General features: G+C 46.3%; 1 protein-coding gene across 2 annotated transcripts in view; it reads right to left on the bottom strand.

Moving 5' to 3' along the window:
- Positions 1-26,876, bottom strand: part of HERC4 (HECT and RLD domain containing E3 ubiquitin protein ligase 4) — a 152,460-nt gene that overhangs the window by 89,024 nt on the left and 36,560 nt on the right. For both annotated transcript variants that reach the window (XM_069753442.1, XM_069753443.1), the window contains exons 10-12: positions 16,167-16,291; positions 15,703-15,762; positions 11,486-11,597 (exon numbers count right to left, since the gene is read on the bottom strand). In XM_069753442.1, coding sequence (XP_069609543.1) covers positions 11,486-11,597; positions 15,703-15,762; positions 16,167-16,291 — 297 coding nt within the window. The remainder of the gene's footprint in view (positions 1-11,485; positions 11,598-15,702; positions 15,763-16,166; positions 16,292-26,876) is intronic.

Raw genomic sequence — 26,876 nt, 5'->3', positions numbered from 1 at the left:
TAAGCAAGAACTGGTTAGCAGAGAGCCAGCAGGAGGGTGTATACTGCAGGGGAGGAGCGGAGAGCCAGCAGGAGGGTGTATACTGCAGGGGAGGAGCCGAGAGCCAGCAGGAGGGTGTATACTGCAGGGGAGGAGCCGAGAGCCAGCAGGAGGGTGTATACTGCAGGGGAGGAGCAGAGAGCCAGCAGGAGGGTGTATACTGCAGGGGAGGAGCCGAGAGCCAGCAGGAGGGTGTATACTGCAGGGGAGGAGCCGAGAGCCAGCAGGAGGGTGTATACTGCAGGGGAGGAGCTGAGAGCCAGCAGGAGGGTGTATACTGCAGGGGAGGAGCCGAGAGCCAGGAGGAGGGTGTATACTGCAGGGGAGGAGCTGAGAGCCAGCAGGAGGGTGTATACTGCAGGGAAGGAGCTGAGAGCCAGCAGGAGGGTGTATACTGCAGGGGAGGAGCTGAGAGCCAGCAGGAGGGTGTATACTGCAGGGGAGGAGCTAACTTTTTTTTGTATCACTTAGTGTCAGCCTCCTATTGGCAGCAGCATACACCCATGGTCTGTGTCCCCCAATGAGGAGAAAAAAAGAGCACCCAGGAGGCCAATGGAAATAAAAAAATAAAAAAAGAACAAAATCTGTCAACACATGACCTGGTAACAGGTCCTCTTAGTCTCAACTTTCTTAGTGCAAAAACTATTTTGATATTGCAACAACTTTTTTTAAAAAAAAACACACATAGGAGTACTTATTTAAGACCAGAGTCACACTAGAGAGGAATACGGACGAGTGCTATGAGCGAAAAAAAAAAAAAAAATCGCATAGCACTCGGACCAATGTTAATCTATGGGGCAGTGTCAGGAAATAGGAAGAAGTTCTGATTACTTCAGTTACACATACAGAGCTCTCAGCTGCAGTTTCCTGTGCCTGGCAGCTGTATTGTTGTAATGTGAGACCAGTGTGTCAGCCTGAAAAATAGGGATTTTTGGTTACTCACCGTAAAATCCTTTTCTCCAAGACGCTCATTGGGGGACACAGGACTGCGGGTGTATGCTTCTGCCGCCAGGAGGCTGACACTAAGTAAACTTAAAAAAAAAATTAGCTCCTCCTCCATCGTATACACCCTGACACTGGCTACCAGAGACTCCAGCTTGGTGCAAAAAGCAGTAGGAGAACAAAAGAAAACACAAAAAATAATATAACAGCATAAATACAGAAACTTTATGTCTAGAAAAGATCCTACTGACTAATGTAATCAGATATAACCAAAGCAGCCATAAGGCTACCAGGGAGGGAGCTGTGTCCCCCAATGAGCGTCTTGGAGAAAAGGATTTTACGGTGAGTAACCAAAAATCCCTATTTCTCCTTCGCCTCATTGGGGGACACAGGACTGTGGGATGTCCTAAAGCAGTCCCTGGGTGGGAAAAAATCACTCACCAGAAAAAGACATCCAGATAATGTTTGCCTATAAATGCGCCACTGCCGCTTGAAGAATTCTTCTACCCAGACTTGCATCTGCAGAGGTCTGGGAATGGACATTATAATGTTTGACAAATGTATGCAGACTAGACCAGGTCGCAGCCTTGCAAACCTGTTCTGCTGAGGCCTGGTGCCGAACGGCCCAGGAAGCCCCCACTGCTCTAGTCGAATGAGCCTTGATTCCGGCCGGAACCGTCATGCCCATGGAGCGATAAGCCTCCTGAATGGTCGCCCTTATCCATCTGGCCAGGGTAGATTTTGAAGCCGCGCATCCCTTCCTGCGACCCTGCGGAAGGACAAACAGAGCATCCGTCTGGCGAAAGGGGGCCGTACGGGAAACGTACCTCCTCAGAGCCCTCACCAGATCCAACGTATGGAGAGCCTTTTCTACACGGTGCGTAGGTGCCGGACAAAAAGAGGGCAGAACAATATCTTCATTAATGTGAAATGATGAAACAACCTTCGGCAAAAAGGATGGAGCTGGTCTGAGCACCACCTTGTCCTGATGAAATCGCAAAAAAGAAGGACGACAAGAAAGAGCTGCCAGCTCCGATACCCGTCTTATGGACGTTATGGCCACTAAAAATACAACTTTCCAAGAGAGAAACATCAAAGAAACCTCTTGAAGAGGCTCAAAAGGAGCGTCCTGTAAAGCCCTTAAGACCAGATTAAGGTCCCAAGCTTCCAAAGGAGTCTTATAAGGAGGGACCTTATGAGCGACTCCTTGGAAAAAAGTCCTGACTTGACGATTAGGAGCAATCCTGCGTTGAAAAAGTACTGATAAAGCCGAAACCTGCCTTTTAAGGGTACTCGGAGCCAGCCCAGAATCCAGACCTGCTTGAAGGAAGGCTAGAATGTTAGGAACGGAGAAACGCAAAGGGGGCAGCCCGCGTTCTCTACACCAGGAAAGAAACACCTTCCAAGTGTGATAATAAATCCTGGCCGAAACGGACTTACGTGCACTGATCAAGGTATCAGCCACTTCTTGAGAAAAACCAGCCTGAGTTAAAATCCAAGATTCAACGGCCAGGCCGTCAAACGTAGGACCTCTGAGTTCTGGTGGTAGATCGGCCCTTGAGATAGAAGATCTGGCCGATCGGGGAGCCGCCAAGGAACCCCGGCTAGAAGTTGTACCAGGTCTGCATACCACGTCCGTCGTGGCCAATCCGGAGCGATCAGGATGGCCGGCACTCTCTCTGATTTGATCTTCTTGATTACTCTTGGGAGCAGTGCCAGAGGAGGGAACAGATAGAGATGAAATTGGTTCCAAGACAGTACCAGCGCATCCACGGCGATAGCCTGGGGATCTCGGTACCGAGAGACAAAACTGGGCACCTTGGCATTCACCTTGGACGCCATTAGATCCACGTCTGGAGTTCCCCAAAGATGGCATATCTGCAAAAAAACCTCGGGGTGGAGAGACCATTCCCCGGAGGCTAGACCCTGACGGCTTAGGAAATCTGCCGCCCAGTTTTCTTCGCCCGGAATGTGGACCGCTGAGATCACAGAGTGATTTCTCTCCGCCCAGAGTAGAATCAGTTTTACCTCCTGCATGGTTGCCTTGCTGCGGGTGCCCCCCTGGTGATATATGTAGGCTACCGCTGTAGCGTTGTCCGACTGAATCCGGACAGGGCGACCCGCCAGAAGATGGTGAAAACGTAACAAGGCTAGCCGGACCGCTCGAATCTCTAAGATATTGATGGGGAGTTCTGATTCCCAAGGAGACCAGCGTCCCTGAGCTGTGTGATGGAAGAACACTGCTCCCCAACCCAGGAGACTGGCATCTGTTGTGACCACTAGCCAATTGGTTGGGGGAAAGGGCTTCCCCCTGAGAAGACATGAGCTGTTTAGCCACCAAGCGAGAGCCTGTCTGGTCTGAAAAGACAACCGAAAATTGCGGTTGAGAGAGAGAGGATTTTTGTTCCATGCTGATAGGATTGCACGTTGGAGGGGTCGAAGATGAAACTGTGCAAACGGAACCGCCTCTATGGTTGCAACCATCTTTCCTAACACCCTCATCCCGGACCGAACCGTATGAGGGTATGGTTGTAGAAGGTTCCTCACTTCCCGCCGAAGGGCTAGGACCTTGTCCTGGGGAAGGATAGTTAAGGCTTGAGAGGTGTCGAAGGTCATGCCTAAGAAAGAGATTTTTCGAGACGGCCGTAGAGATGACTTCCTTAAATTTACCAACCAACCTAGACGGGAAAGGGTGTCCAGAGTGATGTCGACATTTTCCTTGCAAGACTGAAATGTCGGACCCTTGATCAGCAGATCGTCTAGGTATGGCAAGACAACTATACCTCGGGAGTGCAGAATGGACACCACAGTCGACATGACTTTTGTGAACACCCTGGGAGCGGAAGCCAGTCCGAAAGGTAATGCCGTGAACTGGAAGTGTAGATTGTTTACGGCAAACCGGAGAAATCTTTGATGGAGCGGAAAGATGGGAATATGAAGATAAGCATCCTGAATGTCTACTGAGGCCAAAAATTCTCCCTTTTCCAGAGAGGCGATGACCGACCGCAGAGACTCCATCCGAAAGTGTCGAACGCGGACAAACTTGTTTAAGAGTTTGAGATCTAGAATAGGCCTCACTGCTCCATCCTTTTTGGGCACTACAAAAAGATTGGAATAAAAGCCCTGGAATCTTTCTTCCTTTGGAACAGGAGAAATGACACCGCAGATACAGAGAGACTCTATGGAATTGAACAAGCTTTGACGAAGAGATTTGCACTTGGGAAGACGGGATGGGAAGAACCGGGGAGGAGGAAGGCAGACCAGCTCTATTTTGTAACCTGAAGATATGAGCTCTGCCACCCACTGGTCGTGGATTACCTGAAGCCAGACCTGGCGTAATAAAAGTAGACGTCCGCCTACCCTTTTGGAGATGCCCGGAAGAGGCCTCCAGTCACTTGGCCGAAAATCTTTGCGTCCTAGATCCTCTAGATCTAGAAGACTGGGGACGCATTCTTCCCCCCTGACTGGCCGAATAAGGGGTCCGACCGTCTCGGTCCTGATTGGGCCGACCCTGCGCAGGAGAACCTGATGCTGGGGCCCATCTGACATAGCGAAAGGTTCTAAAGCGAGCCTGAAAATGGCGCCGAAAAGGCTGTCTGGCCCTCTGCTGAGGAAGGAATTTACTTTTCCCTCCTGTGGAGTCAGAAATGAGCTGATCCAGCTTTTCTCCGAACAAACGACCACTCTGATACGGCAGGGATGTAAGAGATTTCTTAGAGGTAGAATCAGCCCGCCAGGACCTTAACCAAAGGGCCCTTCTAGCATTAGAAGCAGCCGAGGAAGCACAATCTGCCGCATCCAGAGATGCGTTAATCAGATAGCTACCAGCCATAGCTACCTGAGAAGACATTTCAGCCAATTCTGCTGACACATTACCTTCCTGGAGAGCCTTAGATAACGAGTCAGACCAAGATATCATAGCCCTGGCAACCCAGGTTGCCGCAAAAGAAGGAAAAATTGCTGAGCTTGAGGCCTCAAAGACGGAACGAGCCAAGCTCTCTATAAGACGATCCGTAGGATCCTTAATCGATGAGCCATTAGGGAGAGATAGTAACGTGTTAGAGGCTAAACGGGACACTGGAGGATCTACAGAAGGATTTTCTGCCCAATCACTACAAAGTTCCGAAGCAAAAGGATACCTAGCCTTCAGAGCCCTTTGCCCTGAAAAGCGTTTGTCCGGGTGCTCCCTATTGCGTCGAATGAGGTCCTCGAACTCAGGATGAGAGGAAAAAACCCTATGGGCCCGTTTAGACCGCTTAAATGAGACCTTATGATCAGAGGAAGAGACGAGCTCGTCTTCTATCCCCAAAGACTGATTGACAGCTTCAATTAGGCTGTCTACTGACTCCTGAAACCCAGGTTTATCAAAATTAAGAGACCCTTCTGACTCGTAGTCAGTCTCAACTTCACCGCTTTCTGCAGGGGAAGGAGAGCGAGATACGGAACTCCAGGATGCGGAAGCACCTGAGTGCCTGGGAGACGCTTTGCGAATCCGCTTTCCATGCGTCTGTCGAGTGAGAGCGCACCCCCTGCAGGCCGCAGACTCCTGAGACCCCGAGGCCCTCTCTGAGACAGGCGAATTACCGGTCCCGACCGCCGGGGTCTGCAGTGATTTGATCGCTTCAGTAAGGGACGCCATGGATTGTGACAAGGACGTGACCCATTCCGGAGGAGCTACCACAGCATCTGGCTGAGGGACCGGAGCTGGAGAGACTACTGGAGGACTGGCAGGGGGGGGGGCTCCTGGACATGTTCAGGGTCACAGGCCTCACAGAGGCGATTACTTTGGGCGTGCGGAAAAAGGGCACTACAAGATACACAACTGGTAAAAAGAACCGTGTGAGTCTTAACCCTTCTAGACATAATGATCCGTAATGCTATACCCAGGGCCAGAGACTGGGAAAAAAGGAATGCTTCAGCCAGATGGAGGGAGAAGCACTTACCCCAGTCCTGTGTCCCCACGAGTACCGAGATGGATCCTCAAAGCATGATGCTGAGCCCAAAAGCGCTGTCTTATATGCATAGCAGGCCTTAGGGGGGAGGGACCGCCAAACGATGCTGCGGCCTGGAGCAGGCCCGAAGCCGGGGCCTCAATTTTTCCCCCCTTAGAGCGAGGAGAGCCGGAACCGGAAGTGACGCGCCGGAAGGGGCGGAGCCCCACAGCGCGGTCCGATGGCCGGAAGTCCCGGCTCCAGGAAGCTGCTCCACGCCCGAAGCGGCCAGGCAGAGCCGATGCCTCTGGGGGGACAGCGGCGCTGATCCTAACGCCGCGCGCCGCCGGACCACGCTGCAGCGTAGCTGCGCCACAGCGTCGCCCGACATAACGCCACAGCGCCGGACAACGCCGCAGCGCCACAGATCCAACGCCCCAGCGCCGGATCACACCGCAGCGCAGCAGTCCCAACGCAGCAGCGCCGGACCACGCCGCAGCGCCGCCACACCAAGACGCCGGCCTCAGCAGTGCTGAAAAAAAGGCACCGCACTCCCGGAGGACACAGCCGCCGGACCCCGCAGGTAATGCCAGGAGCCCCCCCATCATACCGCACTATCGAGGGGTAGAACCAATGACTGTGCAGGAACCCTATCTCCATTATCCCCAGGATAAGGAAAGGGACCGTCCACCACCCCAGCTAACACCGCAGGGGTGTAGAATTCAGGGGGGAACACACGGACATCTTATGGGCACCTGTACAGCCTGGAGTCTAGGTACCTCAGGGTGGTCAGGGCTAAGTCCGGTGAAGAATCCCACGTCGCGGGTAAGGATACGTGGAGAAAATCGCACGTACTTGCCCGTTGATGGTTTGGGGAGATCGGACCCTCAAAAAGGTCCGTCGCCCCTTCAATCCAAAGATGTTGAAAAATCGGGTCCATCGATCCAGGACCCAGAGATGTGCCTCCTTGAGACACTAAGCATGAACTGGAGTCTCTGGTAGCCAGTGTCAGGGTGTATACGATGGAGGAGGAGCTAATTTTTTTTTTTAAGTTTACTTAGTGTCAGCCTCCTGGCGGCAGAAGCATACACCCGCAGTCCTGTGTCCCCCAATGAGGCGAAGGAGAAATATTCATGGCTTGGTGCTGCAAAAGCCAGATTCCTTAAACTCCTCATTCCCCCTGCTGCCTAATACCAGCCAAAACTGGTACAGAAACTGCATGGTACTCTATTGTTCTTTTAAGGTTATATATATTGCCACTGATACGGGCTAGAGATATAAGGATTATATATTCCGGATGTCCATCGAGAGATCTATAACTCACTGAAATCGCTAGAAGCTAAACCCAACGAGTGCAAGGAGTGGGTTTCTCCGTAGTCAGGTCGTGTAACTACGCCGTGTTTACACTTAAAAGAACTCCCCTGACGTGGTGAACATCCTGATCATTGTGTCGTTCATATACGAGGTTCATACAGCGAGCTATGTATAAAAATGGTTTGTTATAACTAAGAAAGGGGAGGATTCAGCCAGTGTGGTCACGACCGGGGGAGTGCCTTGGTTTTGGGCAGGGAGATAACCAAGCGGGACATCAGTCTTCCAGTGTCTTTTGTCCTGGGTCTAGCTGCGAGACAGGGGTGTAATGCATCTGGAAATATGTTTGCCCATCCCCCACAGCACATGGTCAACCATGAGATGAAATGATCTGAACGAAATGTTTTTTTCAACTTTAATCCCATTTTATTTGTAATTGTACTGTACATACGATACTTGTCTTCATTATAATATCTTTTATTACTTCTGTAAACACTGCCTACCTTTTTTGGAGTAAAATATAAAATTACTATCTTTGTCTCTTCTTGCTCTATAACGTACGGTCACATCCTCTGAAGTGAATTACGCTACTAATCTGGGCTGGCTCCGGACCCGTTAAATAATAAGAAATCGGAGCTGGTGGCAGCGGATTTGTTCTGTGCGTTTGGGAGGCTTTGTAGAGACAGTGGCACTGATAATTATTGTTCCCGCCTCCTGAGTGGGAGTAGTTATATCGCTGCAGTGTGCCCATTAGACAGAACAAAGTAAGGCAGCCTTTCTGGCGACTAGTTATTCTAGGTGCAGTACCTGGTCTGACCTGAGGGTAAAAGGGGTGCCAGAAAGCTGCAGGTTCCAAACCGGAACTGGGAAGTGGTGGGATATAGATAAATCCCCTTCAGAAAGAATCAGGGGCAACCAAACAACCCCGGTTCATGACAAATTGGTGTGAGTGGTGGAGATGATAAAGGTATCCTCCCCGTGAACCATGACAGGCAGCTCCCATCTGTTGTTTTCTATGGGTCTATCGGTGCGAGAAAAACTCGTACACCACACAGACCATCGGTGTGACCTCCGTATGGCATCCGTATGCAATGTGATTTTAACATGAGCTTTTACATAGAGAGAACTGCTGCATGTAAAAGCTCATGTTAAAATCGCATTGCATACAGATGCCATACAGATGACACACTGTTACTAGATGCGAGGAAATCACATCCTTGCATTGCAAATGGATTATATATGGATTACTGTTTGGGAACATTTGTGCGATTCTCAGCCGTCAAAATCGGACCGATTTTTTATACGGTAAGTGTGACTCCAGCCTCAGAGCTGCACTATCAAAGTTTTTTCCACTTAGTATATTGTAATCATATGATATAGCACTGTGTACTTATTGCAAATTTTTCCCTTCTACCCAGCTAATTCTTCCGTTTTCTCTGCTCTATGTAGAAACAGGAAGTCTCTTTTCTCTGCATTTATCATTCCCCTCCATCTCCTGACCCAGCTGCTCCGTCCTTCCCCTTCCAGAAACTTTCTCTGTGACGTATCAGGGCCGCCATCAGGGCATTACAGCCCTGACTGGCGTATGGGGCCCGGTGGGCAGAGGGGGCCCGCATCAGGCCCCATCTCTTCTGCTCAACAGGCCCCGGGGGCAGGCGGCTTCTATCGGTAATTGAACCTGCGTCCGAGACGCATGTTCAGTTTGCCTTCCTGGCCCGCAAGGCAATGGTTAAAGCCGCCAGCGAATCGGAGCTGGCGGCTGACGTCAGCGCGCATCGCCGGGAGGGATCTTCGCCGCAGGAGCGTGGCCAGGTAAGAAGAAAGTTTTCTTTTATTGAAAACGGCAAGCCGCAATGTTTCAGCATGGAGACACAAGGACGTGAGCAGGATTGGAGACACGGGGGCAGAATGCAGACACGAGGGGCAGAATGCAGACACGAGGGACAGAATGCAGACACGAGGGACAGAATGCAGACACGAGCGACAGAATGCAGACACGAGCGACAGAATGCAGACACGAGCGACAGAATGCAGACACGAGCGACAGAATGCAGACACGAGCGACAGAATGCAGACACGAGCGACAGAATGCAGACACGAGCGACAGAATGCAGACACGAGGGACAGAATGCAGACACGAGGGACAGAATGCAGACACGAGGGACAGAATGCAGACACGAGGGACAGAATGCAGACAGATCGGGCAGGAATATGGGGTAGGATGGAAAGGAAATGGGAGAGCAGCAGCAGCTGTCATTTGCTCTGGATGTATGCGATTTGTCTGAAAGCGGGGAGAGTGAAGCCAGCGCTGATTGACCCCAGGGATCGTGTGACATAATAATGTTACGCGATCCCCAGAAGAGCCAGGGCAGACGTCACCGGTGGAGAGTATATGGGTTACTATTTTACAACAGTAGTGTACAATCCCTTTAATACACCTTACGTACATATGAAGATCAGGAGAGCAGACATCAGTCATTACATGTCTCACACTCTTTTTTACGACCCCTTTCATTTAAAATAATCCCTGGAGGCAGATTCTCAGGGAGATCTACAGTATGTCCGGCCCATAGCTCTTAAAAGCTCATTTACGTACTAAGAAAAATGTAAAGCTCTCTGAAATAAGACATTGTATCGCAGATATGAAGGTATCATTTTATTCACCTTTCTATGAACTACAAGCCCATTTTGGCGGCTTAGGAAGGATAGAAGATATATAAATAATGGAGAAAGGTTGAACATGATGGACTGACGACTTGTTTCAACCTACGTGACTATATAACTTTCTATATCACCTTTATGTCCATATAAGAGGCATAGGAAGGTTGATCCTACTGAAAGATTCCCTTTAAAGAACGTGGGAAGTAGAAACTTATGCGATTTAAAAACAACCAACCATTCTAAAAGGGTTGTTCAATGGCAAAAATATATATGTGATCTATTGAATTCAAATGTATTGGAAAATAAAGCAACTTACTAAGGTAATAAAAGCTTACAATTTCCCGGATGGCCTGATTATACCAGCGGAAACATTGACCAGAAATTCTGGAAAGTCTGTAAACTGAAGCGTAGTCACAGTTGAAACATCCTGTGTGTTGATGACCTCTGAAGGGGCTAGCTGTCGGGCTCAGATCATAAGCCAAGCCAGCCTTCTCCTTTTGTCATGTGCTCTCTCTGCATTAGTAATGATGGAGAAAGGGTATTGCGAAGCTAAGAACTGAGCCTGACAGCTAGCCCATTCATACACATCAACGACACCCAAAGAAAGAAGTGAAGCTACCTGTCACGTCAGTCTGTGCGGACATGCAACAGGTTAGATGAGTAATCACTCTGAAACAAGTTTTAAAAGAAAAAACAAACAATAAGGGTATGTGCACACGATGCAGATTTGGTGCAGAATTTTCTGCATAAAATCTGCACTAAATCTGCATCTCCTGGCAGAATCCGCAGGTGCGTTTTTGATGCGTTTACCAATGGATTTCTATTATGGAGGGTGCAGAAACGCTGCAGAACTGCACAAAAGAAGTGACATGCACTTTGAAATCTGCAGCGTTTCTGCGCAGATTTTTCTGCACCATGTGCACAGCTTTTTTTTTTTCACATTGATTTACATTGTACTGTAAATCACAACGCAGTTCTGCAGCGTTTCTGCTGCAGAAAACTCTGCTGCAGTTCTGCACTAAATCTGCATCGTGTGCAGATACTCTTAGGCTATGTGCACACGTTGCAGATTTTCCTGCGGATCCGCAGCAGCTTTCCATGCATTTATAGTACAATGTAAATCTATGGAAAACGCAATCCACTGCGGAAAAAAACATGCGGAAACGCTGCAGGTTACATTCCGCAGCATGTCAATTCTTTGTGCAGATTCCGCAGCGGTTTACACCTGCTCCATAATCCGCAGGTGTAAAACCGCAGGTGGAATCCGCACAAAATCTTCGGGAAATCCGTGGTAAATGCACAGGTAAATCCGCAGGTAAAACGCAGTGCCTTTTATCTGCGGATTTCTAAAATCCGCTGCGGAAAAATCCGCAGAGCTTCTTTCTGCATGTGCACATACCCTAAATTAGTGAGCTACTTTATTTTGCATTTATGCAGAGTGACAAGTTGATCACAGGTACAGCCAGTAATTAGTTGCAGCGGTCAAATTCCCATCTGGTTGGAAGTGAAGAATGGAGACCAGTGGGTAACATGGGAATCAAGCTTTTAATTTTTGAGGATTCTGGGACATGGATGAATAATCCCTTTAACTACAAACTTACCTGCTGTACAATTTGTGGTGGTGCAGAATCCAATAACTTGTGAAAAAGGAGTCTGGCAGCATTCAGATCTATCCCTGAGAACTTGGCACTTGTTCGGTAATGATCATTATTGCTAAAAAGTCATAATACCAATTAGAAGAATCAACTTATTAAAGTTTGAACATGTTAAGCTGGCCACATCGTGGAATAGTTGATACAAAGCTGAATGTTTTTACTTTTTAATTTTTCCTTTCCGTTGCAGAGATATAAGCCCAATGGGGGAGCTATCAATTTTTTTCTCTTTCTTTCTTTCTTGGGGGGGGAGGGAGGGGGGGCATTACGTCTATGCATGATGATGAACAATCATAACTCAGATATTTTAGCTTTACAGTTGTGCTCAAAAGTTTACATACCCCAGCAGAAATTTTTCCTTCTTGGCCTTTTTTCAGAGAATATTATTATTATTATTATTATTATTATTTATTGTTATAGCGCCATTTATTCCATGGCGCTTTACATGTGAGGAGGGGTATACATAATGAAAACAAGTACAATAATCTTAAATAATACAAGTCATAACTGGTACAGGAGGAATGAGGACCCTGCCCGCGAGGGCTCACAATCTACAAGGGATGGGTGAGAATACAGTAGGTGAGGGTAGAGATGGTCATGCAGCGGTTTGGTCGATCGAATATGAATGATAACGTAGATTGTGAGCCCTCGCGGGCAGGGTCCCTGGACGAAGCATTTAATTGCGAAACGCGCGTCGGGTGTGGTGGACTCCTGGATCTTTTCTACTCTATTTGGTAAATGAGTGCTTTGTATTAGACGTGTCCACAAGATGGCCATACTCAGACGCTATGTTTGTTGTTATGTGTGGCACATTTAGCCCCATTTACTTAAATATCACATAGACGCTGGGGATTTTTTGTACTGATTGTTGCACTAATTTATTTATAGGTTTACCTGTTCTTAATATTTATCTCTTCCTACTAATTTAGAGATTATAGCACTGGCTAGTAATTACTAGGGTTGAGCGAAACGGGTCGGCAATTTTCAGAAGTCGCCGACTTTTGGCAAAGTAGGGTTTCATGAAACCCGACCCCTGTGTGGGGTCGGCCATGAAGTCGGCGATCTTCTGAATCTGGAATCGGAATTCGGATACCGATTCCCGATATGTTTAAGATAATCGGGAATTGGTATCGGAATTCAGATTTAAGTGTAAAATAAAGAATTAAAATAAAAAATATTGCCATACTTACCCTCTGACGCGCCCTGGTACTAACCGGGAACCTTCCTTCCTTTGAATCGGCCTTCCAGGACCTTGCGGTGACGTCGCGGCTTGTGATTGGTCGCGCGGCCGCCCATGTGACCGCTCGCGCGACCAATCACAAGCCGCGACGTCACCGAAGGTCCTGGAAGGGCTGATTCTTAGGAAGGAAGGCTGCCGGAAAGAAGCAGGGCGCGTCCGAGGGTGAGTATATACCTAATAGGAGTATACTCACCCTTGGACGCGCCCTGCTTCTTTCCGGCAGCCTTCCTTCCTAAGAATCAGCCCTTCCAGGACCTTCGGTGACGTCGCGGTGACGTCGCGGTTTGTGATTGGTCGCGCGAGCGGTCACATGGGCGGCCGCGCGACCAATCACAAGCCGCGACGTCACCGCAAGGTCCTGGAAGGCTGATTCGAAGGAAGGAAGGTTCCCGGTTAGTACCAGGGCGCGTCAGAGGGTAAGTATGGCGATATTTTTATTTTAATTCTTTATTTTACACTTAAATATGGATCCCAGGGCCTGAAGGAGAGTTTCCGCTCCTTCAGACCCTGGGAACCATTGGAAACCCAATGCACTGCATTGGGTTTCGAGTTTCGGCCGACCCCGACTTTTTTATAGGATCGGCATTCCAAAATGACAACACAAGGCCAAGTCGACCTGTCATTGGCTACAGCCAAACAAAGTGAAGATTCTGGAGTGGCCATCTCAGTCTCCTAACCTCAATATCATTGAGCCACTCTGGGGAGATCTCAAGCGCCCAGTTCATACTAGACAGCCCATTAATTTACAGGAACTGGAGGCTTTTTGCCAAGAAGAGTGGGCAGCTTTACCAGAAAATAAGAACCTCATCCACAGCTACCACAAAAGACTTCAAGCTGTCATTGATGTTAGAGGGGGCAATACACAGTATTAAGAAATGGGGTATGTGAACTTTTGATCAGGTCATTTGGATGTTTTGGGTTGTCATTATGATTTAAAAAGAGAAAACACAGTAGTTTGACAATAAATAGCTTCACCCAACCACTAACCATGAGTGGAGAAAATGTTTTGGTGTTATCATTCATATTCTCAGAAAAAAGGCCAGGAAAGCAAAAATTCTGCCAGGTTTGTAAACTTTTGAGCACAACTGTATATCAGTAGAAAACAAAGTATTTAACCACACACAGTTAAAGTAAAAAGACTTCTGTGAACCTGGGTAATTCTACAAGTGCAAAATAAAAACAACATATCAGCACTGGCCTCTGGGACCAGCACCATTCTAGTGGTCATATTGTTATGTCACATGACAGCTGCAGCCTATCAGTTGTTACTGATGGGCTGCAATGTTCAAAGTTCCCCAGTCCAAAGTCACCAGTTTTATCCATCTGAAATGTGAACGCTGCAGCCCATCAGTGGCCGCTGATAGTAAAGTCACATGAGGGCCAGCAGACACAGCGCCAACATCACTGGAATGATGACTGTCCCAGAGAATAGTATAGGTAGCTTTTATTTTACAAGGGGAATATTTTTTTTTAATTTAATAAGGGGTTGTCCAAATAGTGGACAAGTTCTTTAATATTTGGCAGCATTACCCATTGACAGAGCAGAGCGGCAGAAAAAGAGATGCAAATGGCAGGCAGGACTATGACTGCTCACAGTTCACAAATTGGCCCAGGGCAACAAAGACAAGTGCTGGTAAGTGCTTTGACCATGGGAAAAAAAAAAAAGAAAAGAAAAAAAAAACACGAATAACCACTTTAAAAGGGGTTTTCCCACGAACATAACTTGATTTTAATCAATAGATCCTGAAATAATAACTTCCACAATTGGTGTTTAAATAAGATGTTCCTGTACTGAGATAATCTTATAAATGTGCCCCTGCTGTGTACTGTGTAATGTCTGTGTCTGACAGTACAGGGACATGGTCTGATCATATCACAGCTCCTGGGGAGGAATACAGACAGGACAGCAGGGGATTACAAATTACTCTTTGAAGCAAAATATTGGTTTGAAAACAGGCAGGGAAATGTTTTACCTCACAGAAAGAATCAGCTGTGATCCCCTGCTGTCCTGTCTGTATACTCTTTTTCTTTCTCCCCTCCCCAGGAGCTGTGATATGATCACACCATGTTCCTGTACGGTCAGACAGCCATTACACAGTACACAGCAGGGGCACATTTATAAGATTATCTCAGCACAGGAACATCTTATTTAAACACATCCAATTGTGAAAATTATTATTCAAGATCTATTGCTTAAAATGAACTTTTGTTCGTGGGGAAAACCCCTTTAACTGAAAAAACAGTAAAAAGTAACAAAAAAGTAACAAAAAGTCGTCCTACTTACCTTCGTAATCTTGCTGCTCCTGTGCCATCACTTCCCTGGTTCCCCGATGATCTCTGATTACCGGGATCCAGTGAAGAATTTTGACACATGACAGCTTCAGCCAATCTCTGGCTTTAGCATTGACATGTTGACACCACTGAAGTCACTGTGAAAACAACATAGCTGGAACTGGATGAGCAGAGACCGGCAGCAAACCAAGGAAACATCAGCACAAAAGCAGCAGAGGATCGATAATTGAGTATTACTCCTTTACGTATTGCAAATTTGTTTGTTGTCTTTCTGTATTTTGCTACTGACTTTTTTTGTGATAAGTAGTGCAGGCCTAATGGTTTTCCACTCTAATTAGCTTCCCAAATATTGATAGAAAACTGCTGCAGTCTAGCGTCAGAATCTGTCAATTTGGTTAAAAAATATAAATATATATGTATGTAACAACGGAAGCATCAAAGGATTCTAATAGGGAGGAGTGGGCTACCGATGAAATACAAGATGAGAATACCCACTTAAGGGGGGAATATTTGTAGTTGTAAAGTAGGCCTTTACTATACGAGCCACTTTGTAGAGATTTGCATTGTGTAGCCCCCCGGCCATCAGAAATCATTCAATACAGGAAACCGATGAGAAGCAATACACAATACTCACCTGGTAGAGAGAAAACTTCCATTTATACAAGCAGCCGACGAGAATACTTTATCAATTTCACTATTAAGGCAAACAGAAAAAAAGAAGAATGATCAGTCCAGGACTAATGGGTAATGCCCAGGTGACCCACAAACAAAAAATCCTTTTCACTGCATTCTACCAGATTGCTTGTTTTATTACGGTATTTACATTTCTGAAAATATTAATTTATTCAGAGCTTACAACTGAAGTAACAAGAGACATGCAAATAGGCACAGACTTGCAAAATGTATCCATATCAGTATTTTGCCAGATTGAATCATAAGATGCATTTTTACTATGATGACACCAAAAGTTCCAATTTGAGTGTGTAAATGAGAAAGCGAATTTTATACTGCAACAACAACAAAAAAAATGTCAAAAATGGTCACATTCATCACGCCACGTAATTAGTTGGGGTTTTTTTTTTGCTCAGCATTGCTTACTTTACTATATCTAGTGGAAGCCGTCCTGATGAGTAACTCAGCCATCTTTGAATGAGCTCCTCATTTATGGCCCATATGTGTCTGGAATGGTTACAGTTTCTGAAGTCATCGGGTGGGTGGCAGTTCTAGAAATGAGAGATGTCACAGTTTAATATTTAGTGAAGGTGAGAAATGAGCTGTTTTCTCAGAAACAACGCTAGTCATACTTTTGTTCAGCCCGTCACTCAGTACTTGCTTCATTTTATTCATAGACTTGTATGGCAGAGATTGGGCATATTTTTGGTGTCGCTACGTACAAATCCTCTGTACCATAACTATCTTCATATTGGAGTGCTGCTATGGGCACGATACTCGGGCCAGTATATCCGTACTAAATCTTATTCGTGGGACAATATGTCTGAGAGGTTTGCCTATGATCAGAAGAACTACAAAACAATTTATAAGAGAAACAGCTAATGTGTGCCCTGTCCGATTTAGGATTATTATACTAAACAAAAAAAAAAATAGACAAAAAAAAAAAAAACTGGCCTAGCAAGGATTGGAAAACAATCAGAAATGTATCATCGTAAGAGGAATGAGTCTGCATACACCATTATCACTCTCAGCATATTATGCAATAGTTAGTGATGAGAAAACGTGCTCGTTATCAGAGTATCTTGGGTATTCTCAAATAATATGCTTGATACGAGCACGAACAAGATACTCGGACAACACGTTATCGGAGCACATTCGCTCATCGCCAGTAATGGGTTGATATTCTTTACAGTTTAGTAATAGAGAATCAGGCCAGTTATTTGTAGGCTTTACACAAAAGTATTGCCTTTGTACAATTCTCCCAATGTTATATTATGTTCTTATTATTAAAAGAGAAAGACTAGATCAATTTGTATATATTTTTGCTGGCCGTATTGTTTTTTGGTTTAGTATGTTTAGAACAAGTCCATGTGCACAGACCACTTGTTAACCATGGAGATTTTTAGTTTATACAGCTTTTTGGTTTAAAATCTACTTTAGTAGCTCATAACAGAAAGCTGCTATGTTTAATGTCAGATAACACCTTAAATTACCAAATTAGTAGATATAATTTTTTACTTTTCCTAATGAAACATAATAATGCCTTACATGGGACACCAAATAAAGAACATTAAATACGTTTAAAAAAGATACATGATTTGGGTTATTGTGTGTCCATGATGAGATAAAGAGAATATCTTCAAAGAAATCTCCAATGAAAAAAGTGTTGACAGAACACCAAAAAACACAACACAGAAATCACCTAGCAGACATGTACACAATGCACCATAGAGGTTCGCACACATAATAAAATATATATATATAATAATATTTATTAATATTTATATTTATATATTATATCATATCACACACATTCACAGAACACCATCAAAATGTCTAAACACAAACTATAGGTATCAAACATCACACAGAGGTAAGTGTCTGACCACTGCAGCAATTATAACTCAAGAGACATAATAGACCAATAAGATATGACGTAGTAATCCCACTGAGCAAAGCATATCCAATTTGTTCTGCACACATTTTTGCTATTTCGCCACACTTAGAATTTTTTTCCTGCCTCCCAGTACGATCACATGATAAAATTAATGGTGTCATTAAAGAGTACAAGAGGTTCTGCCAAAACACAAGACCTCACATAGCAATATCAACGGGAGAAAAAAAAAAAAAAAAAAAAAGTTATAGCCCTTGGAAGGAGAGGAAACAAAAAGCACAAAAACAGAAAGTCACCCAGTTGGGAATGGGTTAAAGAAATTAAGAAGTGATAATTCCGGGGGCGTGTCCTAGCTGGCCATGTGAGTGGAAGCAGGGAAGAGTGCTCCTGCTGCCATAAGGACAAAAATCCTGCTTTAACCCCGATTTTCGGGTAAACTCACCTAAATCCGGCTGGCTGAAGGTCCGGAGAGTGCAGCGGTGCGGAGCAGCAGGTCCGGAGTCGGCAGCGATGACCAGGAGGCGGCAGAAAGACGCTGGCACCAGCGATGCAGGAGCCAGCCAAGATGGCTCCGATGCTAGGGAGGACGCCGAGAAGGAGAACGCCGCATGTCAGCGGCGCATGGAGGTGGCCGCAAAGCTGCAGCAGTATGCCAGAGTGGAGGCTGCTGAGGAGGCAGAACCAGGATCTGGAGCTGGAGCTGACCAGGAGGAGGAGGAAGCAAGCACAGCCGAGCAGCATGAGGTACAGAGGGGGAAGGAGAGAGGCAGCATGGCTGGGGCTAGTGGGGGACCTGAAGCCATATCACAGGGAGAGGAGCCGGCTCTTAGAGATGTTATCACACTGATCTCTTCATGTCAGCAATCCCTGAACTCCTTGGCCCAGCAGATGCAGGAAGTTAAAGGGGACACGGCACAGATTAATGCGGCTCTGCAGAAAATGGACAAACGTATAGGAGTGGTGGAGGAGAGGGTGAGCACGGCAGAAGATCACATAGTTAAGCTACAAAAAGCTGAAAAGAAGTTCGCCCAAGCAATAGCCGAGCTCGCTGCCAAAAATGAGGATCTGGAAAATAGATCCAGAAGAAATAATATACGTATAGTGGGGCTGCCTGAAAAGACTGAGGGGAGAAATCCCACTGAGTTTGTGGAGAACTGGCTGCTGGAGAAGATTGGGAGCACAGTGTTGACAAAAGTCTTTGCTGTTGAACGGGCTCATAGGGTCCCGCCGCAGCCCCCTGCCCCAGGAGCAAATCCCCGTACCATGCTTGCTAAAATACTGAACTACAGGGACAGAGACATTATCCTTAGAAAGGCTAGAGAGATGGAGGATCTGACGGCTGGAGGTCAGAAAATTGCCATTCATCCGGATTATTCCGCTGCAGTTCAGAAGCAGCGGATGAAGTTTACTGGAGTCAAGCGGCGACTGAGGGAGCTGGGAGTGCAGTACTCAGTGATGTTTCCCGCCAAGCTGAGACTGGTGGCTTTTAATAAGACACATTTCTTCCTGACACCGGAGGACGCTACCCAGTGGCTTGATACTCATGAGAAAAAACTTAAGGGAATGGGCGACTGACATTTCGGCGAGATCCAGTTGGGATTTGTTTTCTCTGTCGATGGAGGAGAGTTCTGCGCTCGTTAGCAATGGTTAAAGAGTTGAGCAACTGTTGGGGGTTTTGCTGGGCCATATTGAAGGAATGGCCGGAGGGGACAGTACCAACTACTAAGTACGGGGGAGGAGGGTTATGCTGGGTACTGTGAACTGGTTTGGTACTTTTTCTATATGTTAATATAAGTTGAAATGTTAAGATACAATAAAGTGAAAGTTGGGGGGGAAATTGTGATTGCTATGGCAGCGGGACGCGAATGGAGAGGGTTAAGTAAGGGAGAGTGTTCGCAGTGGGCAGTGGAGCCCCACTCTTGCTGAGAGGAAGAATGCGTTACATTGGGGGGGTTAGGGGGGCAAGTTGGGAGGGGGCAGGGGGGGTGGGAGGGTTGGGGCAGCTCATACTTGGGAAATTGGATACTTTAAGAAATGATGAGCCACATGATGGGAGATTGTATTAAAATATTGAGTTGGAATGTGAGAGGTCTGGCAGATAAAACACGGTGGGCGGCAAGTCTGCAGTATGTCCGAGAACAGAAGGTCTCAATGATATGTCTGCTGGAGACACATTTAGTGCGGGAGAGGGTAAACGTATTGAATAGGCGCTGGATACAGAGGGCGTATCATTCTACTTTCTCGACGTACTCTAGGGGTGTGTCTGTGTTAATACCTGCGGGGGTGCAGTATGAGGAGGTAATGGTAAAAGAGGATGTCGATGGTCAGTATGTGGTGGTGAAATGTAAAATGAATGGAGTATTGATGTGTATAGTGGCAATGTATATTCCGCCCCCATACTCAAGCAAGAAGATAAGAGAGGTGCTGGAGAGGGTAGAGCGCTGGGGACCGTTACCATTACTAATTATCGGCGACCTTAATAATATATGTGATGACTTTAGGGATAAGAACAAAAACCCCCAGAATAGGACGGCGGGACATACCACTACGTTTGGGACTTATGTCGGGGAAGTGGGCATGGTTGATTTATGGAGAGTTAGGCATATCGGGGAGAGGGGGTACTCATGCTACACGCCAGCTCATGGTACTTTGTCTAGGATTGATCTGGCACTGGGTAACCATTTACTGGATACGATGGTAAGGGACGTGAGATATTTACCTAGGGCTCTCTCAGACCATAGTCCAGTTGAAGTGGAATTTCGTTCAGTGGGCACACGGAACGGGAGCAGAAGGGAGTGGAAAATTCACCCTAATTGGCTACACAGTATAGACTTGGAGAAGATTAAGAAGGAATTGGTGGAATTTTTTGAGATAAATGAGGGTAGCGTAGATGTGCTTACTGTGTGGGAAGCCATGAAAGCGTACTTGAGAGGGCTGTTGTTTAGGGATATTAGCAGGTGTAAGCAGAAATCGAGAGAGGCAGAGAGGTTGGCGATAGATGGGCTGAGGGTGGCTGAAGAGGAGATGGTAATAATGGGTACTTTGGAGGCTGGGAGAAGGTTAAAGGCAGCTCAAAGCCAGCTAGAGGCGGTCTTGCTGAGTAAGGCTGAAAGGAAGAGGGAATTCATGAATTTGGCCAATTACCAGGAGGGTGAATCAGTGGGTCATTTGCTGTCGCTGGTGGCATCTGCCCAGAGAAATACTTCCTTTGTTCACTCTTTGGTGACTGGGAGTGGTGTTGCTGTTTCTGAGACTTCAGAGATTTTGGAGACACTTGCAGATTTTTACGCAGACTTATACTCCTCTCGGGTAGATGGGTCAATGGAGGACACGGTGGCGTTCCTTGAGGAGTTGGAGCTCCCGAGGCTGAGCGACACAGCTAGGGAGGATTTGGAGGCTCCCATTACGGAGGAGGAACTGGGACGGGCATTGCAGTCGATGGCTAATGGGAAGGCGCCTGGCGTAGACGGATTTCCTGCCGAAATTTATAAAAGCTTTGGGGAAGTGTTGATCCCTAAATTGAAGGCGGTCTTGGAAGAGGCTACGAATGGTGGAAGGCTACCGGCATCTATGCGGGAGGCCACAATAGTGGTGATTCCAAAGGAGGGGAAAGACCCGACACAGCCGGATTCATATCGGCCAATTTCTTTGCTTACTATCGACGTTAAACTCCTGGCTAAGGTGTTGGCGATGAGGTTGACAAGTGTTATTTCTGGCCTGATACACTCAGACCAGTCTGGCTTTATGCCTGATAGGTCAACTGCGATTAATCTACGAAGGCTGTATATGAACTTGCAATTCAATGCCGATAACTGTGGCCAGAGAGTTATTGCATCTTTAGACGCTCACAAGGCGTTCGATAGTGTGGAGTGGGGGTATCTCTGGCAGGTGTTGCGAAGAATGGGGTTTGGACCGCAGTTCATATCATGGATTCAATTAATGTACTCGATGCCGATGGCCAGGGTTAGGGTAAACGGGGAGTTGTCACGGACCATACAATTGGCTAGAGGGACGAGACAGGGGTGTCCGCTTTCCCCCCTTTTGTTTGCTCTGGCGGTGGAACCACTGGCCGCTACGCTTCGACAGTCTGATGAGATGACGGGGTTTAAATATGGGGTGATTGAAGAAAGGGTGGCGTTGTATGCGGATGATATTTTGTTGTTTCTGGCTGACCAGGTTGCATCCTTGGAGGGAGCCATTGGGATTATTGAACGATTCGGATCAGTGTCGGACTTAGGATAAATTGGAGTAAGTCTATCTTGTTTAAGGTGGACGATGTGGATGGGGAGCCATTGGAGGACGGGCGACTGGAGGTGACGAGTAAATTTAAGTACCTGGGAATATGGGTATCTATGCCGGTCACTGACTATATACATGAGAATCTGACTCCAATCTTGGATGCCCTCAAGGCAAAAGCGGATGCATGGCTTAAGCTACATTTGTCTGTGGTAGGCAGGGTGAATCTTATCAAAATGATTCTGATGCCGAAAATACTGTATATTCTTCACAATGCGCCGGTTTGGATACCACGTGGGAAATTTAGACAGATCAACTCTCTGTTTAGGAACCTGATTTGGGGGAGGCAGCATCCGCGTATCAAACTGGAGACACTTCAGCGACCCAAGGATGATGGGGGGTCTGGCATTGCCTAACCCTGAGTTGTACTTTCTTGCAGCCCAGAGTCAGCATTTAAGAGGCTGGGCGCATGAGGGATCATCTAGGGCAGTGCAGCGGTTGATGGAGGTGGTGACAAAAAGAAGGCCAGTGGTGCAATGTTTGGAGGATGGATCCTTGGAGAGTTTGGGGAAGCTATATCCGACTTTGCTGTTGATACGCAAGCTGTGGAGTAGATTGAGGCACATACGTGGGATCACGGACTTGACTAGATACTCGCCGCTATGGCATAATAACAATCTGAAAGAATTTGAGGCATTGGGGGTACTGATAGAGTGGTTGGGCAAAGGGATTCAGTATGTGTATCAAATAATTGAACAAGGTGAACTGAAATCATTTTCCCAATTGCAGGCGGAATTTGGACTTGGGACTGCAGGGGAGTATCAATATTTGCGGATGAGGCATGCCTTTGGAGCTCAGGGTAGGAACGGAGGTATTAGGATTCAAAGGGATATAGTACTGGAGTATGTGTGTAATGATGGGACGACTGGAGGAGTCATATCCACTCTGTACAGGGATCTGTTGCACACTTTTCTATTGGGGTTTCCAATAATAGCAAGAGCTAAATGGGAAAGGGATTTGGGCCCAATAGATAACGAGACTTGGGAGTCGATGTTGGAATGGATCCCAAGACTGTCGCTGAGTGAACCGTATAGACTGTCACAGCTCTATGTGATACACAGAGTTTATAGGTCTCCGATGGTGCTATATAAGGCAGGATTGCGTAATGACTCTGAATGTCCGAGGTGTAAGTCTACGGATGCAGACATTTTCCATATGATGTGGACATGTCCGAGGTTGGCTGCCTTCTGGGTGGTAGTTTTGAGTCGTATGGAAGGTGCGTATGGATGCACGGTGCCAAGGGATCCAGTTGTCTGTTTGTTGGGATGCGTGGATGAGATTGGAGTGGATAAACACCTAAAGATAGCTATAGCCAGATTGTTGTATATGGCTAGGAAGGTGATAGCTAGAAACTGGATTAGGGAAGAGCCGCCGTCAAGAGGAGAGTTCCTCCAGTATGTGAAACAGGGCCTGACACTAGAAAAAGGGATTTATAAGAAGAAAGGGAAAACAAACGTTCAATAAAATGTGGTCTCCATGGATTGCTATGGGATAGTAATGTGAAGTGTGGCTTATACGAATGGTTGAGGGATTAGATACTCTATTGTTTTAATGATGGTAGTAATTAACAAGATGAGCTGCTTTGTGGGGTGGGGGTGGGGGGGAATACTCTATATTGAAAATGTAAATGTAACATGTTAATTGCCTTGTTATTCTTAATAAAAATTTATTTGAATTAAAAAAAAAGAAGTGATAATTCCAATATGGGATCACTTGTGAGAGTTTCCCGCTGATCTTGCACCTCAGGGGCTCAGCTAATGGCCCCCACAATCTATTCAAATTAGATCTGCATTCTAAAAGCCAAGTAGCACTCCTTCCCATCCAATCACTGCTGCCTGCACTAACAATAGTTACAACCACACATGGGGTACTGCCACGTTCAGTAGAGATTGCATAACGATGGGATCCATTTTCTTCTAATACACACTTGTGTAAATTAAAGGGAACCTGTCACCCCGTTTTTTGAGATTGAGCTATAAATACTGTTAAATAGGGCCTGCGCTGTGTGTTCCTATAGTGTATGTAGTGTACCCCGATTCCCCATGTATGCTGAGAAATAACTTACCAAAGTCGCCGTTTTCGCCTGTCAATCAGGCTGGTCAGGTCGGGAGGGCGTGGTGACATCGCTGGTTCTTCCTCAGCTTTACGTTGGTGGCGTAGTGGCGTAGTGGTGAACAAGCAGCGCGCGATCTGCGCTGTCATCCCTTTCGTCGGTGGGGGCGGCCATCTTCCTGGGGCCGCGCGTGCGCAGATCGAGTGCTCTGCTGCACGGGGCTTCAGGAAAATGGCCGCGGGATGCCGCGCGTGCGCATTAGAGATCGCGGCGGCCATTTTCCCAAAGCCGAGTTTGCATCTCGGCTTTGGGAAAATGGCCGCCGCGATCTCTAATGCGCACGCGCGGCATCCCGCGGCCATTTTCCTGAAGCCCCGTGCAGCAGAGCACTCGATCTGCGCACGCGCGGCCCCAGGAAGATGGCCGCCCCCACCGACGAAAGGGATGACAGCGCAGATCGCGCGCTGCTTGTTCACCACTACGCCACTACGCCACCAACGTAAAGCTGAGGAAGAACCAGCGATGTCACCACGCCCTCCCGACCTGACCAGCCTGATTGACAGGCGAAAACGGCGACTTTGGTAAGTTATTTCTCAGCATACATGGGGAATCGGGGTACACTACATACACTATAGGAACACACAGCGCAGGCCCTATTTAACAGTATTTATAGCTCAATCTCAAAAAACGGGGGTGACAGGTTCCCTTTAAACATTTGGTGCTGAAACAGAATTTTAGTGGGGGAAAAAAAATATCATGGTACGTTCCCATGGTCAGTAAACGCTGCAGGTTTGATGCTGCATACATCCACACGTCCAACCTGCAGCGTTCAGATGTTGCAGCATAGTGGATGGGATTTCTAGAAATTCCATGTCCACTATGCATCCAGAGATGCCCGTGGCTCACCAGCAGAGACACATGTGGCGCATCTTTCCAGACCGCAGAATGTCAATTTATCTTGCAGAGACAAGTCTCCGCAAGATAAATTTCACCCGTACAATGGATTGGACGCGTTGATTCTGCACGGTTCAATGAACACATGCGGAATCACCTGCATTCAATAGCCGGCAGCTCTTTGGATGCAGCGGACATGTGATGCATGCAAAGCGCTCCCAATTCCTGACCGTGTGCACCTACAATAATTTTTTTTGGCTTCACATATCAATGCTATAAAAAAAAGGCTCAGGACACGCCTAGATGAATTACTTGAAGCATCTAGTTTACAAAATGGGGTCACTTTTGTTGGGTTTCCAGACAAATTTACGCTCCAAAAATCATATCGCGCCCATTCCTTTCCGAGCCCTACTACGTGCCTAAACAGCAGTCGTTGAGCACAAATGGGTTATCTATGTGTTCAAAAGAAATCACAAATTATGAGGTCTGTTTTTCCCTATTATCCGTTGCAAAAATTACAAATTTGTGCCTAAAACAACATTTTAAGAGAAGAAAAACTATTTTCCTTTTCACATCCACAATTTAAAAAGTTCTGCACCTACAGGCTCGACAAACTCAAAATATCTCTAGATTAATTTCCAAAATCAGGTCACTTTTGGAGGGCTGTCTGCTGTTTGGGTGCAAATGCAATATGCCGTCCACAATCTTTCAGCCAAATTTGTGTTCCAAAATTCAAAGGGTGCTCCTTCCCTTATGAGCCCATTTTCTTGAGCTATCCCTTGTAAAAGTGAAATAGTGGGGGCTAAAGCAACATTTTGAAGTAAAAATGTGTTTTTTTTTTTCATTTGAGTTCGCATTAATACATGTAAAGCATCCGAAGGGTTAAACATTTCCTCACAGAAGTTTTAAAGTATTTGAAGGGTGCGGTTTTTAAAATGGTATCACTTTTGGGGCGTTTCCAATATATAGGCCCCACGCAAAGTTCATTTTAATCGGAATAGGTCCCTAAAGAAACAAGTTTTGTAAATTTCATTCAAAAATTAGAAATTGCTGCTAAACTTTTCACCCTTCTAACATCCTGACAAAAATAAAATGACGTTTGAAAAATGATGCAGATGTAAAGTACTGTAGACATGCGGGAAATGTTATTCATCAATTATTTTGTACAGTATGACTACCTGGTTTAAGGATATGAAGACTGAAAATTTGAAATTTGCGACTCAAAGTCGGGGAGTTGGCATATTAAGTAACTGTATGTCGGTAAGTGGTACACGGCAAAAAATAAATAAATACGCCTCGCAAATCAATTATAGGGTGCACATATCCTCTGAGTGGTATGTGGTGTCGCTATTTATTTTCTTCTATTTTTAAAAGGAAAAAAAAAAAAAAGGGAATTAATAATTGGGTATTTAACCCCTTGATGACATCCACCATACATTTATGGCAGAGATGTACACTTAGACTACGGTCACACTAGCAGTATTTGGTCAGTATTTTACATCAGTATTTGTAAGCCAAAACCAGGAGTGGGTGATAAATACAGAAGTGGTGACGTTTTTCTATTATACTCTGGTTGTTCCACTTTTGGTTTTGGCTTACAAATACGGATGTAAAATACTGACCAAATACTGAACGTGTGACCGCAGCCTTACTGTGTGAATAGGGCTCAGGAGTAGAGCCCGCTCTGTACAGCAGGCATCGGATTTTAACCTCATAGATGTGGTTGTCAATCGGGACATTTAAACGGACAAGTAATGGTGAAGGAGTGCATCCGAAGCCAATCGCCCTGAACCACTAACCCCATGAAATGATGGGTTATCACAGTACATCATATGGGCAATTATGGGACTTCAGCCTGCAATCACTTAAGGGAACTAATAGAAAATGTGCTTAATTGTCTCAAAGAATAAATATGTCAAAATATTTATCCCACGCAGTGAAAGCCAAAGTAAGTAAAACAGAAAAGTAAAAAAGAATTAGAGAAACTTGGCATCACCAT

This window comes from Ranitomeya imitator, chromosome 2, assembly GCF_032444005.1.
Source record: "Ranitomeya imitator isolate aRanImi1 chromosome 2, aRanImi1.pri, whole genome shotgun sequence".
Taxonomy (NCBI): Eukaryota; Metazoa; Chordata; class Amphibia; order Anura; family Dendrobatidae; genus Ranitomeya; species Ranitomeya imitator.
This window is presented reverse-complemented; position numbering and strand designations above follow the sequence as displayed.